The 17,011-nt window shown below is 46.0% G+C and overlaps 1 protein-coding gene across 12 annotated transcripts in view; it reads right to left on the reverse strand.

Moving 5' to 3' along the window:
* LOC118233913 (laminin subunit alpha-3-like) overlaps window positions 1-17,011 on the reverse strand; it is an 83,625-nt gene that overhangs the window by 12,013 nt on the left and 54,601 nt on the right. For all 12 annotated transcript variants that reach the window (XM_035430019.1, XM_035430015.1, XM_035430018.1 and 9 more), the window contains 27 exons: window positions 16,608-16,752; window positions 16,149-16,289; window positions 15,212-15,373; window positions 14,453-14,554; window positions 14,000-14,083; window positions 12,547-12,777; window positions 9,528-9,641; window positions 8,454-8,572; window positions 8,212-8,292; window positions 7,768-7,865; window positions 7,423-7,473; window positions 7,065-7,216; window positions 6,825-6,935; window positions 6,476-6,587; window positions 5,433-5,600; window positions 4,858-5,054; window positions 4,414-4,530; window positions 3,766-3,920; window positions 3,227-3,368; window positions 2,797-2,896; window positions 2,510-2,626; window positions 1,967-2,137; window positions 1,591-1,742; window positions 1,129-1,323; window positions 587-735; window positions 327-489; window positions 14-141 (listed from right to left, as the gene is read on the reverse strand). In XM_035430019.1, coding sequence (XP_035285910.1) covers window positions 14-141; window positions 327-489; window positions 587-735; window positions 1,129-1,323; window positions 1,591-1,742; window positions 1,967-2,137; window positions 2,510-2,626; window positions 2,797-2,896; window positions 3,227-3,368; window positions 3,766-3,920; window positions 4,414-4,530; window positions 4,858-5,054; window positions 5,433-5,600; window positions 6,476-6,587; window positions 6,825-6,935; window positions 7,065-7,216; window positions 7,423-7,473; window positions 7,768-7,865; window positions 8,212-8,292; window positions 8,454-8,572; window positions 9,528-9,641; window positions 12,547-12,777; window positions 14,000-14,083; window positions 14,453-14,554; window positions 15,212-15,373; window positions 16,149-16,289; window positions 16,608-16,752 — 3,657 coding nt within the window. The remainder of the gene's footprint in view (window positions 1-13; window positions 142-326; window positions 490-586; window positions 736-1,128; window positions 1,324-1,590; window positions 1,743-1,966; window positions 2,138-2,509; window positions 2,627-2,796; window positions 2,897-3,226; window positions 3,369-3,765; window positions 3,921-4,413; window positions 4,531-4,857; window positions 5,055-5,432; window positions 5,601-6,475; window positions 6,588-6,824; window positions 6,936-7,064; window positions 7,217-7,422; window positions 7,474-7,767; window positions 7,866-8,211; window positions 8,293-8,453; window positions 8,573-9,527; window positions 9,642-12,546; window positions 12,778-13,999; window positions 14,084-14,452; window positions 14,555-15,211; window positions 15,374-16,148; window positions 16,290-16,607; window positions 16,753-17,011) is intronic.

Raw genomic sequence — 17,011 nt, forward strand, 5'->3', positions numbered from 1 at the left:
TTTAGCACTGTACCTCTTGCAAGGCAGCTCTGTATTTACGTTGACAGCCTTCTTGAAGTTGTACAGGCTGATGAACTTCTCATTGAAGGTGGACATTTCAATGCATCCTTTATATTTGGGGTAGTTCAAAGATGCTGGAGGCTGTTTGAAGAAATCGCATAATGTTGAAAAACGACAAAAATTGTCGTTTTTTTTTCTACACTAAATGATCTATACTAGAATGACAAGGCTAAAAGCTAAACAGGATATTTTGTCAATATCACTATTATTAAATATTATTTATTAAAAATATGTTGTTATGATCAGAAAATCAAAAGACTGCTTACTGTGAAGGTGTCTGGGTATCCTCCCACATAGAAGACCACATCCTCGGGGTCCAGGTTGAGAAGGTTCCGGGTGATCTCCCCCCTGTTGTGATAGGTCACGGGCGCATATGGATCGCTTGACGTGAACAGCTGGGTCAGGATGACTTCGGCGTCCTCGTAAATTCTGAGGGAAGAGGACAGAGGAGGGACGCGGTTAGCACTGGAAACGCCAGGAGGCCAACTGCTGTCAGCTAGCGAGGAAGTCCGTCCGCACGGAATACCTTCTGAAGTCCACCTTGTCGAAGTAGGAAGGCTCGGTCGGGGACCTGTTGATGCTTTTTGTCTGGATCTTGTACTCCTTGCCATTCAGCTTGTAGATGCAGAAGAGCTCGTTGTTTTTCAGGACCATGCCTATGTAGTCTGTGGATGCCTGAGAGCAAAGAGAAGGAAGCCGGTCACCACACTTAAATTTTCTTTACTTTCTCATATTACCTGATCTATTTACACACTTCATTAAACATCATGGGATGTTTAATAGTATACATGGCTCAGTAAAGAACAACAGAATCAATGATAAAGGCAATTGAGAAGTCAAGAAATACATCATTATGTATTGTGCATGCGTAAATCATCCGCATATGAATATGAACATCAGTGCTGACTCCTAGCAAACAACCTCCCGTCATGTCCAATGGCACTAAATCCATATGCCTGTGACTCCCCATTTCCCTGTACAGACTTGAGCTCCTACAGGCCCGTACAGCATGTCCTCCGAAACAGAGTTTCGATGAAGAAGCAATGGCGTGTCAGTGACGGTACTCACGTCCTTCTTGCCGAGGTAAAGCACAAACAGGTCGTCGGTGGAGGTCTGTCTTCGGCGGCGGCCTCCGTCGCCTCTGCCGTTCTCCGGCCTCTGCAGGGACAGGCTGAGGGCGGTGTACGCCATCAGGTCGTCCATGTCTTTCGGGGTGCGAAGCTCCACGTGTCCGTCGCCCGCAAATTTCATGGGGACCGTGATCTGCGAACAGAGGACAAGCAGGCAGCCAGTCAGCATCGTCCCCGCACCAAGCAGCAATGCCGTTTAAAAAAAAAAACTGAAAATAAAACCTAAGGAACCAGTTTGTCAGAAGAGCAAGTCATTCAAACGAAATCCACCTGGACGTTCACAACAAAACTGTTTTTTTTTTCTGTTGCTTCCATTTCACTTATTACGAGAATGAGAAACTGGAATGAGGGAGAAGGAGAGAACGACAGAGACAGTTTTGGGGGTTAGAAAGAGACGCACCCTGTTGGCGGCGTCCCGGGCCAGCTCAATCAGCTCTTTGATCCTCTTGATGTTTTCCGACACGTTGCCCGTGGGGGTTATTTGGGTGCTCAGATCCTCGATCTGGCTGATCTTATCCAGGAGGGATGGGATAGTGTTGGTGAGGTTTTTCACTAGATTTTGTTTAAAAAAAAAAAAAAAAGACAAAATGACTTAATATGATGTTTTGCTCTTAAAAGAAGTACTTTCAAAGTGAAGATTTTAAATAAACAGAACATATGTGAAAATATACTGCATATATTATGTGAGTGAAGAACATGTAAACAAACATAATGCTGCTGGTTTTCAGAATCTGGACTTGGGTTATATGGAATGCTATAGGTATTTGGGTGCTTACCTGATTTATCCACGTCATTCAGGACGTTGTCCAGATTAGGATCTGTGGGAAGGACATTAATCTTGTCCACCTCATCCTTAATGGCGTTGAGTCGGTCCATCGCGTCCTTAGCGGTGTCGTTAGCGTTAGCCGCCGTTCTCTTGGCTGCGTCTATCATGTCAGCGACATCATCTGGAAAGACGAAGGGCAAGGGTTGAGCTCCGGATGAAAGACAACACCAGAAGGACAAAGAAATGCGCATTGAGGGTTCATCAGCATCTCTCATTCTCTCACTAAGTATCTCGCTCCTTCACTCTCTCACCCTCATTTCCTCTCACTGCCCTCTCTCTCTCTCTCTCTCTCTCTCCACAACCCGCCTCTCTCAGTTTGTATAGCTTCCTCATTTCTTAACACCTCAGCCTAATCTGGAGCTATCCCTTTTAACCTCGCTCTCCCTAAAACCTTCTCTCTCTCTCTCCGTCGCTGTTTCGTATTCCTCCTGTCTCTGTACTCTGCGTGTTGGAAGCAGCGGCCCTGTCCAGGTGTTCGGCGGTAATGGCGCACCTCTTTTAATCTTGTCCAGCTCAGCTTGGGCGGCGAGGAGGTCGCTCTTCAGAGCGTCCTTCTTCTTCTCAGCCTCGGCCAAACGCTTCTTCTGGGTGTCCAGCTCGTCTGCGGCATCTTTGAAATGAAACACCGGTTAAAAGCCACATTCTCTAAAGAGAACTCAACGTAAAAACACACTGCTAATGACACTGTGCCAGTAATTCGAAAATCAGGAACACGATACATAGCATTAGCAGAGTCGTGTTATAAAATGACATTATTAAATTATATGTATAAAAGCCTACTTTTAAGATCATTCTGTGCGTCCTTCGCAGTTTTCAGCAGTTCATCCCCATTGTCTTTCAGGTCCTGGGCTCTCTTTGTCAGATCCTGATTTTGCACGTCCTAAAAAAAATTCATATATGTATATTTTTATTATCAACGACCGTGAAAATACAGAATATCACAAGCAAACTGCCAAAATATCTGATTCATTATGCTTCATAATATGCACTTTTCCAGAATCAGGATAGGATAGGAAACAGGACAGGACTGGATACTGGTTTCCATGACGCCCAAGGGGCTAGATAAGCACACATCCATAATCTCATTAAAACTCAGTCCTGCTGAGCGTCTGTGTGTGAGACGGAACCCCGGGGCCTCCAACGAGGCAGCAGCGGCCTCCCTGATCGCAAGGCCGTTTCTGAGAGCGGCAGTCCAGGCGGGTCGACGTACGCTCAGAGCTTTGTCCGCCGCCTTTTTGGCCTCGTTGGCTGCGTCCTCTGCCGCTTTGATGGCCTCGGTGATGTTCTTGTACGCCTCGATGGCGTCCACGGCACAGCGCACGTCCGAGCTGCCGCTGGCGTTCCTCACCGCCCTGCGAATGTGGGAAAAAATGTTAGCGGGATTCGCGCCTCGCACCTCCGACCAAGTGTGAGGAAATATCAGGTGACAGTATGTGAGTAAATGGCATATTAAAACATGCCTGTGTACAGAATATGAACCATCTTCTTAGCATGAGGGACTATAGCTACAGACAATACAATGATGTAGGTTTGTGTTTTTTTGTTGGCAAAGAGACAGATTACAGGCAATACAGAATGGAAAAAGGAAAATACCCCTTGTGGTCAAACCACCATGTTATGTTTCAATAAAAAACAAGCAATTAAAGAGTAACTGAAGGGTAGGTGCAGTGGTAAGTGTAATTTATGGGAGGTGTCAAAGCCTTAAGTGCTGCATGTTATCTGAAAGTCAGCCAATCAGAATCTGCCTACTCTTGGAGGTCCTTAGCCAGCCGGTTGAGGGTCTCGGCATGCTTCTCTGCTTTCTCGACGATGTCTTCCTTGGCCGCCGCCTGGGTGATGTCATTGACTTTTTTGGTGAGGTCCGTTTTGGCGCCATCCAGCTGCGCGGCCAATTGCTCGTATTCCTGTAGGGGAAAAAAGAACACAAAAGACCCTTCTGTTGTTGCGGCACGCAGGAGAAACCGCAAGCTTGCTGGTGGTGATGTGACACGGACTGCCCCCACTGATTGCTATCTCAGCGAATGAGCAAGTTAATACTCGACAGCTCCCTTTCATTTCGGAGAAACAAAACAAGCACAGCTGCAAAAGCTCCAAGTGAATCACCATTTCCACTGCTCAGCATAGCAATTAACTCAACCTGTTGGTTACAATTGATACTATTTGGTTATTTGTTTCGCAGGTGGCCTCATCCAGTGTGATTTATAAGGCTTACAACTGGGATTAAAGCCCTAAACAGTCTGGCCGCAAGCCCACTTTAACAGCATTTACACCAGACCTCTGCACACCACCCATATAACCACAATGTGGGTTGTCCTTAGCTATACGCGTTTCAGCAGATTTTCAGATTTTTTTTGTTGTTGTTTTGTTTTGGTTAGGGCTGTCCCAGTTCCTGCTTACCTTTTTGCTGTCGGCCAGCATGTCGAGAAGATCTTTTGTGCCTTTAAGCTGGTCTTTGGCCATTTTGATTTGGTCGAGCACTTGATCTCGCTCTTTCTCCAGCTCCTTTTTCTTTTTCTGGTGATCAGAGAGTATTTTTTAAAAGAAACATTTACCATTGTCCTGCAACACTACATCACAAACCAAAACTGAGGAACCCCATACGGTCACAGAATATATTGCAATATATACTGTAAATATGATGGATTCATGACAATATAATAACAAATATACAGCATATTCACAGCAATGGATTTAAAATAATACAGTATTAAAGTGTCAATAATGTGTATATTTACCCACATATTATGTGGCAATATGCTGATATTACATTTTATTTCAATTTGAGTAGCTGAAAAAGTTCTACACAAACCCAAAGATGTGACACTTTTCATTTGGCCTTACCAGAAGGTCCTCTAAAATTTTGGCATTGACCCCATTCTGCTGGTTGGCTTTCTTGACGGTGCTGTCTGCTTCTTTCAGTGCCTCCTCCAGGTCTTTGAGCTTGGCTTCGTGATCTTTCAGCAAGCCCGCGATACGTTTGACAGCATCCTTGTTCAGCTCGTACTGTTTGGTCACGTCGTTCTTGATGTGGTCCAGCACTAAAACGTAAGTGCATATGCATTATATATACAGGCCAGCTTCTGGGATTGTTGTCTGGAAAAATAAAGCCTACTGTATGTGGTGTGGGAAACGTCTGACCGCATTCATGGACATTCCTGTATACATACTCGAGACTATTCAATTTAGAGATGCATTCAACTTGGTAAGTTAAACTCAGATAATGGGGTAAATTACGGATTTTTTCTGAACCCATCCTGCTCCTAACTTCAGCAGGACTTTAACATGCTCTCTGGATAGAAGAGCATGTGTGGACTAAGTCACGGATGTGGCAGAATGAAAGCGAGTGAGTGAGAGAAACAAGGTGTGTGAGGAACAAGCGGAGACTTGCTCTGGGAGTCGGAGGGGGGTGAACTTACGCTTTTTGGCCTCCTCGTTCTCCTTCTCGGCCGCATTCTTCAGGTCGCTGAAGTCTCGGGCCTTCATGTCCCTCACCATGCGCTCTGCCTCGCTCAGGATCTTGGCCAGGTCCTCTGTGGGCAGGCTGCCAGCTCCGGAAGTGGCGTCATTCAACTCCTTCAGCAGATCTGCGCATAAACACACGGTCAAGGCAAGGTCAGAGCTGCTGTTTGCAAGGAAACGGCCAAGGTCAGAGCTGCTGTTTACAAGGAAACGGTCAAGGTCAGAGCTGCTGTTTACAAGGAAACGGTCAAGGTCAGAGATGCTGTTTACAAGGAAACGGTCAAGGTCAGAGCTGCTGTTTACAAGGAAACGGTCAAGGTCAGAGATGCTGTTTACAAGAAAACGGTCAAGGTCAGAGCTGCTGTTTGCAAATAAATGGCCCAAAGAAAAGGTTTTGGGGAGAGCAACTGTTTATAAAGACAGGCAAATGTGTTGTTTGTAACGAGTCATGGTCATAACTGCTGTTTTTAAAGAGAACCTTTATCAGTGTTGCTTTTTCATTTAAAGACAATCAGAGAGTGGAGGGAGAGAGAGATAGTGAGAGAGAGAGAGAGAGAGAGAGAGAGAGAGAGAATCAAGTCAGGATTATAGGATTATTAACAGGAATAAAAAAACAGCAGAGACAGAGTCAGGGGCTACGCTGCAGCCCATGATGACTCAAGCAAGAAAATGTGTTTTGTGTGAAGCTGAAGGAAGAAGTGAAGCAGTCTTAAAGCACGTCTAACTGAGGTGCGCATGCAGAGCTGAAAGCACTTAACCCCAGGCCTGCCAGTTTAAATCCCACCTGGGCCAATTATCCCCTGGAACAAAGTACTCAATGTGAACACCACAAAATAAACTCCAGCTGTGCAGGTAAGCTACTGAATGCGAAAGCTGAATAATGCAAACCGTATAAAGTACAGAGACAGGAGAGCAGTGTAACATATTCACTGTATTCGATGTTTGCATGTGCGGTAAATGTGTGAATGGGGCCAGCATGCAGAGGGAGGGGGACTCTCACCCTTGATCTTGTTGAAAATGCTCTCAGCCCCAGCGGCGAGGTCCTCTGCGCGGTCGTGCGTCTTCTCCGCAGCATCCACTGCTTCCTGGGCCTTTTCAGAGTTCTCAGTAGCCTGGACACAAAAACGGCGACGCACGGTCCCGTTTCATTACAAACTATCAACAGTTCACAGGGCAGATTTTGTCTTCAACACAGCTGAGAAATCACAGTGATCGAGCACAATTTAAAATGAATGAAAATGTACTTTTCACACAAAAACAACGGTCAAAGGCCATTAAATTCAAGAATGTGACTCCTGACACTGCCTGTGCAGCTCGCAAAGACAAGATGGGGGGGGGTGCTCTGGTACCTTCTTCTTGATCAGTCCAATGTCCTCGCTCAGATTTTTGGCATCATCTTCCAGCTGTTTGACCTTGGGTACCTGGCTTGTGATGCTTGTGCTGTATATTTTCACCAAAGTCTGGAAAGAGAAAGAAGCCAGCTTCCAGACTGAATCTCCCACAGGTCACATGCCATGTGTTACACATCTACATTTCGGGATCCATGCCCAGTTGGGGTTTTCGGGAGGAGAGGACAAGGGCCACCGTACCTTGGCTGCGGCGATGGCGTCCTCCAGCTTCTTCAGACGCTCCTGGACGGCCGAGCTGGCGTTGACGTTCTCCAGCTGGGACTTCAGCTTGCTGAGCATGTCGTCCAAGCTCTCCAAGTCCTTCAGCAGGGTCTCCACACAGCTGTCACACTCTAAAAGGCAGGGCAACGTCAAAAACACGCAGCACACTTCAACTACACCTTCAAACATCACACTCTTACGAGTCACAGCAATGTCAGAAAGACACCACACACTTCACAACCATGTCTTCACACACCGTGCCTTAAGAGCCAGAGCAATGTCAGAAACACACTGCAACAACAAAAAAGTATTTAAATTCATCCTCTACTTAACTCACCTTGACATTGCTCGTCTGTTGTGTCCTTTGGCTCGAGAGTGTTCTTGCACACTGCAATAAGAGCAGAAACACTGACAGTTACTCACATGAACACTAAGTTCTTAACATGGCAATTCTGAACGCAGCTTTTCACAAAAAAAACTACTTCTTCACTATTAGACAACAAACTTAACAAACTACTGACTTGTCCTAGTAACATGTTGTAACAAATGTTGGAGGTGTGGGTGAAATGTTGCCATGTGGATATAAGGTTTTCAGTGACAGGTAAATGTTGCTACCGTGTGTGAATCGTTGTCCATGAGTGTGAAATGTTGTCCGTGGGAGTAAATTTAGTTTTGTACTCACCCCCTGTCTTAGAGTCGCAGTTGCCGTTACCGTTGCAGTTACAGGGTTGGCAGCTCCCCCTAAGATCCATAGGGTCGCCATAGTAACCAGGAGCACACCTGGCAGACATAAGGAAGTGACAGGTTAAGTCATCGAATAAAGTAAATAAATAAATGAATTCAGTCCCAGAATCCAGCAGTGTTCGTCAATGTCCTCCAGCTATCATGACTAGACTGTGACTCTTCTATGACTCGACCACTGAGGTTTTTGCCATTTCAGTTCACTTCACCACATTGCAGTTACCTTTCATTTACACAACGGATTTTCTCAATTAAGGTAGTTCAATCATTCCATTCTTAACAAGAGATCCAATTCGAAGCTAATAGCATGTTTGCTTAGTGAACTGAATCTTTGTTTTCTGCCTCTTTCTAAACATTATAGCACAGTAGAGCAGAAGACACCAACCTTTCACATCTGGGTCCAGTATATCCTTGCCGACACACGCACACAAATCCTCCAGGAACCTTCTTACAGCTAGTGGCAAAGCTGAGAAAAAGCAAGGGACAATTTTTTAAGCACCTGATCCAAATAATTAAAATTTCAATTTAGGGCAAATTTAAGCTAAGATAAATTATTTTATTTTTTGAACAGGATGATGCCCCTCCCCACCCTCTACTGGAGGTCCCGCCCCTTGCTGGTGCACTCACCTATTGGACTCCACGTTGAAGGGACAGGGGCAGACCCGGCAGGTGCCGTTGGTGGGGTTGCCGTAGTAACCTTCCTTGCACTGCTCACATCGGTAGCCAGCAGTGTTCTGCTTGCAGTTCTGTTGGTGGGATGAAAACAGAACACAGAACACAGAACACAGCGTGTGATTACAGGTTCTCCAAAAAATTAGTCCCTACATCGGTTCCTTTCTTCTCCCCACTGGTGCTCTTCAGGCCACACAATCAGACAATATGCGATTCGAGGTATATGCCAGGCATTACTAACATTTAAAAATGCAGGTATTTGTTTCCACCACGCAGTACACCACCAGATTTCACTAATGTGCTTACTTCCTGGAACAAGGAGGTGACATAATTAGTGAAATGAAGTGGTGGAGTGCATAATTAGAGTGAATTCTTGGAGCTGAGTAGCACTGATTTAAGAGGTGTGTGTGTGTGTCAGAAGCATGTGGAGGAAAATCAACCAATGGTCTCAATAATGGCAGTGCTGAGGGGTTAAAGCACTCAGCAGATACCACAGCGCCAATGAGAGTCAGTCAGGTGTAACTCCCCCCCACCCCTGCTTGACACTAGGATACTCAATATGATATTTCTCTAAAAGATCAAATATCCAAATACAACACTCACATGATAAACATTCCATTCACATACAGTTCCCCACAGAGTGTGCTCTGTGTGCCCCCCCCCCCCCCCCACACAGAAACATCTACTGCTGAGAAGTCTAGACACAGTGATTCAGGCTAGCAGCCCACAAAATAGTGCAAGTCAGTGAAAATCTCAAACCACTACTGCTAGTCCATATACATTTAAAAAAAATAAAATTAGGTTTTTACCTTTGCTCCTTAAATTCATTGTGTGAATTCATGTTTGGGTGTTTTCATTTGTGTGTGTGTGTGTGCGTGCGTGGTTGTGTGTGTATGTGCACGTGTATGTGCGAGTGTACATCTCTCCTTATATGTGTGAGAGCAGATAAAGAGGAACAGTGATGAAATGAGAGAGGGATGGAAAGAGGAGAAGGAGAGACAGCGAGAGGGGTGAGAGACGGACACTCACCAGGCACCTCCCGGTGGCCTCGTCGCATGCGTTGGAGAGCCCGTTACAGGAGCAGGGCACACAGCGGCCGGGCCCCTGCTGGCTCCTGTCTCTGTAGTAACCAGGGGCACATTTCTGTCAGGGAGCAGAGGAAAAGTGTCACCAACACCACATAGCATACAGCCTGCCGCAGAGGCCAGGGGCCGGCCGCAAAGTCGATGCTTTTCAAACCGGCTAAACAAACGATGACGCACCCTTGACCGAGCCACTTAACTTGAACTGTTTTACGAACTCTACAAATGCACAATATGTAAAATTGAAGCTTTGTAAGTCTACCTGGATAAACACATATAAAAAATAGGCACAGAAAATGCATTATCAGCGATCTCCCAATTCAAACCCTGAGACCGGTTTTGGCTGTTCAGCTGCGAGAGATTAGTGTTTCATTCACCTCTTGCCAATATTATCACCCATCACACTAAGAATACGGCAGCGTTACAAAAGGCGTGGGGCTGGTGTTCGAGAAAGCCAAACAGTCCCTCGCTGCCCTGTCCGGTAAGTGTGATTTAATGAAAGCAGTTGGAAACGAGCAAGGTATGAATTTTCAGCCTGTGGTGAAGCAGGGCGTTTCCACGCGGTCAATGTGTGGAATTCTCCTAATGGTCCGTTACAACCTCTGTCTTGGCTGGTCAGACAATGTGCACTCAAGTCTAAGACTAACAATTATTAACTAGAGCAAAACGCAGGGGGTTTCCACTGAGAAAAAAACTCCAGAAATATCTTTTGTTAGGCCTGATAGAAACACCTAAATAACACGTATTCTTCTTTGGAATATAAACTCACACCACATAAACAAAAGCAATACCACTGGGGTGTTTGACACAGGCAAACTCCAACACAAAAAGGCCTCTTTTTATATCACTCTTTATACACTATGTCACTGTCTGCTTTGGTTTTACAATAAACAACATAAATCAACGTAAAACAACAGGAATCAAGCCAGGATAAACCTGCTTTTTGAGACACATTCCAAAACCATGTGCGAGACAATTTAGAGAACATTCCTGCTAAAACCTGTTACCTGAACTGTGGAACTAGATGAACTGCCGTCTAAAGAAGGAAGACGGACATTCTGTCCGGAGCAGTCGTCCTTCGGAGGAGTCACAACCCTCTGTCCTTCCTGGTCGTGCAGCGATGGATATCGAACCCTTTGAGTGTCCTGGTTGTTCAGCGATGGGTATTGAACCCTTTGTGTTTCCTGGTCTTGTAGCGATGGGTACTGAACCCTCTGTGTTTCCCGGTCGTGTAGCGATGGATATCGAACTCTCTGCGTATCCCGGTTGTGTAGAAAGACACGACCATCCCCCTGAAAAGGCCTGTGTCCGGCCCAGCAGATGCCAAACACGGCCCCCCAGATCAGGGCCCACCTCACGGCCTTCTCCCAGCAAGATTCTCCACACATGGCTAGCATTCCTCACGCTTCCCAAAGTAAAATAACTGCTCTGCCAGCCGGCCCCATTCTCTTAAAGGCCCAGAGAAACGGAAGCTGGCAGGCCCCGCCCACACACTGCTATCTGAGTCAGGTCTGCTGCAGGAACACGCTGGCTCTTAGACATAGACACAAACACGCACATGCAGTCAGACTGAGACACACCCAAACTCACACACACCCACATACAGACAGATAGGTAGATGCAATCAAAAGCACACTCACACAGATGCAAACACATACTCTCTCTCTCCCTCCCTCCCTCCCTCTCTTTCTTTCTCTCTCGCACACACACAAACACACACACAAACAGAGTACACAAGAGAACACAGTTACAGCAAATACACACACAGCACATGCATGTGCAGTATGCATACAGACTTAGACACATACACACACAAGGGCACACATACACACACACACACACACAGGTACACACACACACACACACACACACAGGTACACGCACACACAGCCACACACAAGTTCACCCCCCCCCCCCCCCCGCACCAGCACCCAAGCAAAGCCAAGCCCATCCTGGAAGCATACCGTAAACAGCCTGGGTGTGCCCGTCCGGCCTTACAAACCCCCCCCCCCGCCCCCCAAATTAGCCCTGTCTGAATGTGAGCACAGTCACACTTCCAGACAACAACGCAGCAGCAGTCACGCCTGAATCACGGCGCCCAAGCCCGCCTCAGGTGCTGGAAAAGGTGGGGCGCGGCACGGCGTGCGCTAACCGTCTGACGCTTCGCTGAGCAAGTCCGTCACACCCTGAAATCTGTCAGAGCTCCTCCCTCCCTCCCTCCCCCCGCCTCCGCGCCCCAGGCAACGGATAACTCAGGTGTGGGGCTCGACACGCCCTTATCGACTGCATTAGCCTCAGAGTTCACGCTTTGCTGTAGCATAGCAGAAATTCAGGCCCAGCGTCCAAAATATAAATCAGTCGCGCTGCCACTTATAAGTAAAGCGACAGTGCCAGTTCTCAGGGCTGTCCTATACAATTAACTTGTCATGTTTAATTAACTGTTTCACAGGGGATTTCAAATGCTTTCCACTTTATTGGGGCCCTGGGGAAAATATACCTTTCTTAAGGGTAAAGCAGCAATGCCCAGCCAGGATTCAAACCTGTGAACCCTGTGGTCCATTGACCAGTTCTCTAACCCCAGCTCCACACTATCAATCTTTGAGAAAATTAAAAATTCTGTCCTCCCAAAGAACATACAAAAATGCACTGTATTGAGAGATGTGTTTATATTATGTTCCATATGGCTGTTTCCATGACAAAGCGGCAGATTTAATCATTGACATTACTTAAGAACGTCAAAACCCTTTCCCTCAGGCTACGAATTGTGTTATTTACGCAATATTCCTGTAGAGAAAAACCACGCCCCTGTACTTTTTATTAGTCTTGTATTTTTCCTCAAATGAACTTTGGGGCGTGTCTCACAATGCAAGCCTTTAATAAAATCCATTCGCTCATAGCTAAAGGATTCTGAATAGGTAATTGCACAAAGCCCTGCCTTCTGGTCCCGCCCCCTCTCTCTCTCTCACCTGACAGGAGTCTCCTTGGTGACCAGGGGGACAGGTGCACACCTCCACCATGCTGCTGGACACTCCGCTCCCGGTGGGCGTGGCCTCCTCCAGCCCCACCTCCCCCAGACTCAGCCGCTGGCTCTGGGAGAAGTACAGCCCCCGGATGTGCAGGGCGTCCAGATCCGCCAAAACAGCCATAAGCACCTCCCGAGACACGGGCCGGTCGGTTCCCTCGCGCCGGAAGTTACCCTGCCCCAAAAGAGACGGGGAGTCACACCAGGAGCGCATACTCAATCAACACATGCTGTCACTGGAAAAAATTTGATGAAACATGTAAAATATAAAACACATGATAAAAAGTTGTAGATACCGTAATGCAGTGCATTTTACTAAATCAGTCAGGGTACAGTCACTGTGTTATTCAGGCAACTTAAAATGAGATCATCATTTTTTGTATTTTGTACCATACACAAAAAACAACATTAATGTGCAGTGGTGCAAATTGATATCATGGGGGGGGGGGGTATATATTGATAGGAAAATCAGAACTGGAATAAAGTTCCCCAAATTAGAGAAAGAAAAGGCAGGGACATTTTTTTAATTATACTGTGTACACTTTAGATTTACCACTTTCAGCATATTGATTTATTATCTGTTCTTATTTATTTTTTGTGAACAGCCCTGATTTTTCTCCTGCAGGGGACACAAGTATCTGGTCTTAATCTCAAGAACCATTTAAACTATTATGCTGAAACCTACACTAAAAGAGCCACTCAATAAAAATAAAATAATATTTTTGAAAATATCTTCACTGCGACATCATCCAAGACACTTGTATACACTTGTAGACACTTACATTTAAATACTTAATTTTTATTTCTACCAGAGCTCAGGAGGATAAAAAGACATTCAGAGAAATTCTTCCACTACAAGGTGAAGTGCAGTAATGCTGACTGTCTCCTTACTGTGGAATTTCCCTCTCTAAGCAGACATAACTCCAGTATACCCCAAAGCTTGCACTTAAATGCCAAAGCAAAAGTAAAAGTAAATGTTCTATTCATTGATTTCAGCAGTACTGGAGAACGTAAAAACACAGTGCACTGATTGTGCAGCAACAAAAGATTGTAAAGTATTCAAAGTGTGAAAAAGGTGTTAAAAGACATGACACAGCTCACAAGGTTTATTTTTCTGACCAGCTGAGCCTTCTCATTAAACACTGCCTGCAGCCTTAGTCATCGAGTTAATGATCAGCATGAGTCCAGCCCTGACGGACAGATTTAAGGGATTGCACTTAAATACTGTTTTGCCATCTCATCGTCTCAATGTGTTTAAGGCATTAAACACGGAGAAAGGCGTGCTTAATGGCAAGCTAGGTTGGTCCAGTCCCTGTCCCTCTATGGTGGACCCATACGTCCTGTCCTGTCCTGTCCCACGTATGGAAGGGTAAGAATCCATCAGGAACGAGCAGTACCTCAATCAGCTGCACTCGCCCCTCGTACAGACGGTCCGCAGAGGGGGTGAGGGGGGCCCTGTGGACCAGAGTCACTTCCTTCCGCTGATAACAAAGGTAGAACACATCACAAAAAATAAACTTAGGCCTTCTCTCAGTGCCTCATAAAAACAAGAAAAACACACCAAAAACATAGAAAGATTCATTGTGAGCCAAACAAGTGCTGAAAAAAATCTATTCTTGGAGGTTCATCAACAATTCTTACTCCCTTACCTTAATCAACCCCTATGTGAGGAAAACTATTCTCTCCTCTGCTTATATGCAGAGAAACAACTTAATTAGCAGAGGTTCACACTTTATTATGCTCTATTCTTTTGCAGTTGAGAGGCGGGAGCTTTGTACTGTCACGGTCAATCACAGCAGAGCTTGGTTTGACTGGCAGGTCTAACGGGAGGTGAGAGAAAGGAAACTTACGCTGAGCAGGAGGTCGGCGCTCCTGTCCAGCAGGACCATGCCCTCACTGGGAATCCCAAAAGACTTCAGCTGATAGGTCAGGAACCCTCCGTACGAGGACACCTGCAAAAAGCAAGGAAGTGAAGTTCACCTACAAGTAGTGGCACTGAACCCGGCTGCCACTGGCGACAGTCGTCAGGGTTATACTCTCAGAAGACAGAGTTCCAAAAGTGTCTTCTGTTTCTCTACAGAGGAACCCTATGTACAGTAGTGTAAATACTTCAATCTGGGACCTTTCACACTTTCCACACCTACCATAGAAGTTTCTAGTACTAAAAAAGAGGTTTCCTGGGGAGGAAAGCCAAAGAACGCTGTTTTTATGAGGGTCTACCGCAAAGCTGCTGTCCCTGAATCCAGTGCAGCTCAAGAGAGGGTTTCAGTGAGGTATTCTATCTCTAATTTATGCTAACCATTCAAACAGAAAGACAGGAAAAAGAGGTACACTCTGGGTAGCAGAGGTGCAGATCACTGGAAGATGCAACATCAAATCAAAATATAACTGAGCCTGAACTGTGGGTTCAAGTCAAAATATAGCTGAGCCAGAACCGTCTTCTTTGTGCTGTGTAATGGAGGGAACACAATCTGCCATGAGAATAAATACTAAAATACCAAGAAAACAATTTTACCTATAATAGTTTAATGCAATTTAAATTAAGATCATTGCTGTCACACTAAGGAAAGTATTTGTTTGCCCACAACATCTGTAGTGTTTCCACTTACCCTGTCTCCCAGGTAAGTTTTTGGTGCCACCCAGTGGAGATCTTTCACTGTTGCAGGCAGCTCCTGCACATCCGCCACCACTGTGTTGCTGGCTGTGTTAAAAACGGAGGGCACCTCCTCCTGATCCAGCTTCTCCAAGCGCCAGCTCTTCATGTCCACAAACTGGCAGGAGAGGGAAGGTGTCAGACCCCAATTGCCTGCGACTGCCACCCCATCTGGCTTGCATTTTAGGGCAGGGCTGCCCAATCCTGTTCCTGAAGACCTATCGTCCTGCATGTTTTTATTTCAACCGTTATTTTACATTCCTGACAATACCAATTAGCAGCTCAACAAGATCTCTAGCTGTTGAATGAGGTGTGCTCTGTTAGGGAGTGAAAACCTATAGGATGGTAAATCTCCAGGAACAGGATTGGGCAGGCCAGCTTTAGACTGAGAGAAAACACTGTGGACCAGCTACAAAGAGGTAAACGCACTGCCAAAAGCTATGGTCAGTGGATAGGCTAGGGGTTGTACAGTAATCTTGGCTTTTTGAACATGGCGATATAGCTGAATAGAAAAATGTGGTTGTTTCATGCACAAATAAAACTCAGGGAAAGTATTTGGTTGAACGCACAAAGTATTTAAATTGGCCCAACAATATGCTTTCCACAGGGTCCTACTATCGAAATGACTTTTTTCTTGATAAATCAAAATGGATTTTGTTTTGATTACATGACAAATGGATTCTAGTTTCAAAAACATTTCATAGGACGTTTAATTTCATTGAGTCTGATTTGTGTCGCCGATTTTGCTGTCACTTGTCATCACTACTTCGAGCTCTATTTACTGCAGTGGCTGTGCTGCTGATATGATATTTATACACACTTTATAAGGTCACTTTCCCTTGTGAAGGGCACTAATGGAGACTGACAGGTACTGATTAAAGGCTCCGTCCCACCTTTCCCCGGCGCTTGCCCGAACTCCGGCACTGATCTGTGGCTCCGAAACAGAAGCAGCTGAGGCAGCCGCTGGGGTTGGACTCATCGAAGTGGAAGGACCCCTTGCGACAGGAGTCACACCTGACCCCCACCACGTTTTTCTGGAAAAAAAATCCACAAAAACAAGAAGCGTTCAGGATATTTCCATTTGTGCACCGTAAACAAAGTTTCATGTAATCGTGAATGTCCAATTTTGGATGTATTATCAATTTTTTTGTTGGTGCAATGCTTGATCCTATCTGCGTATCGCAGTGTCTGTGTTCTGTGCTTTTAACATGGGACAGTGTGGCGTCAGGGAAGTTCTAGATGACCAGAGATGGAGCCTGCTGATGAGTAACACTGCTGTTCTCTGCTACAGCATGTCGCTCTGGATTACGGCAGCAGCTCAGTCAATGTGATGTGACGTAATGCAGACTCACCTTGCAGAGGCACTTCCCGGTCTGCGGGTGGCACACGTCCGGCACCACGCCCCCCATGTTGCAGTCACATGGCGCGCACTCGGGGAAGCCGTAATACCCTGCGGTGCACCGGTCGCACTGCCGCCCGTCAATGTGATCTTTACACCTGCACCGTTCAGAGAGAGAGAGAGAGAGAGAGGGAGAGAGAGAGAGAGAGAGAGAGAGAGAGACAGAGAGACAGAGAAGGAGAGAGAGAGAGAGAGAGAGGGAGAGAGAGAGAGAGAGCACATATTCATGCACAACACCTCTGTACAGTTGAGAGACACAAATATACCTGTATCCAGTACTATTCACATACACAGTCTCACTGTCACACTGCACAGCACACCAGCAGTAGTCACTTTAATATGTGACACAGATCCACT

The sequence above is a fragment of the Anguilla anguilla genome, chromosome 8 (genome assembly GCF_013347855.1).
Source record: "Anguilla anguilla isolate fAngAng1 chromosome 8, fAngAng1.pri, whole genome shotgun sequence".
Lineage (NCBI taxonomy): Eukaryota > Metazoa > Chordata > Actinopteri > Anguilliformes > Anguillidae > Anguilla > Anguilla anguilla.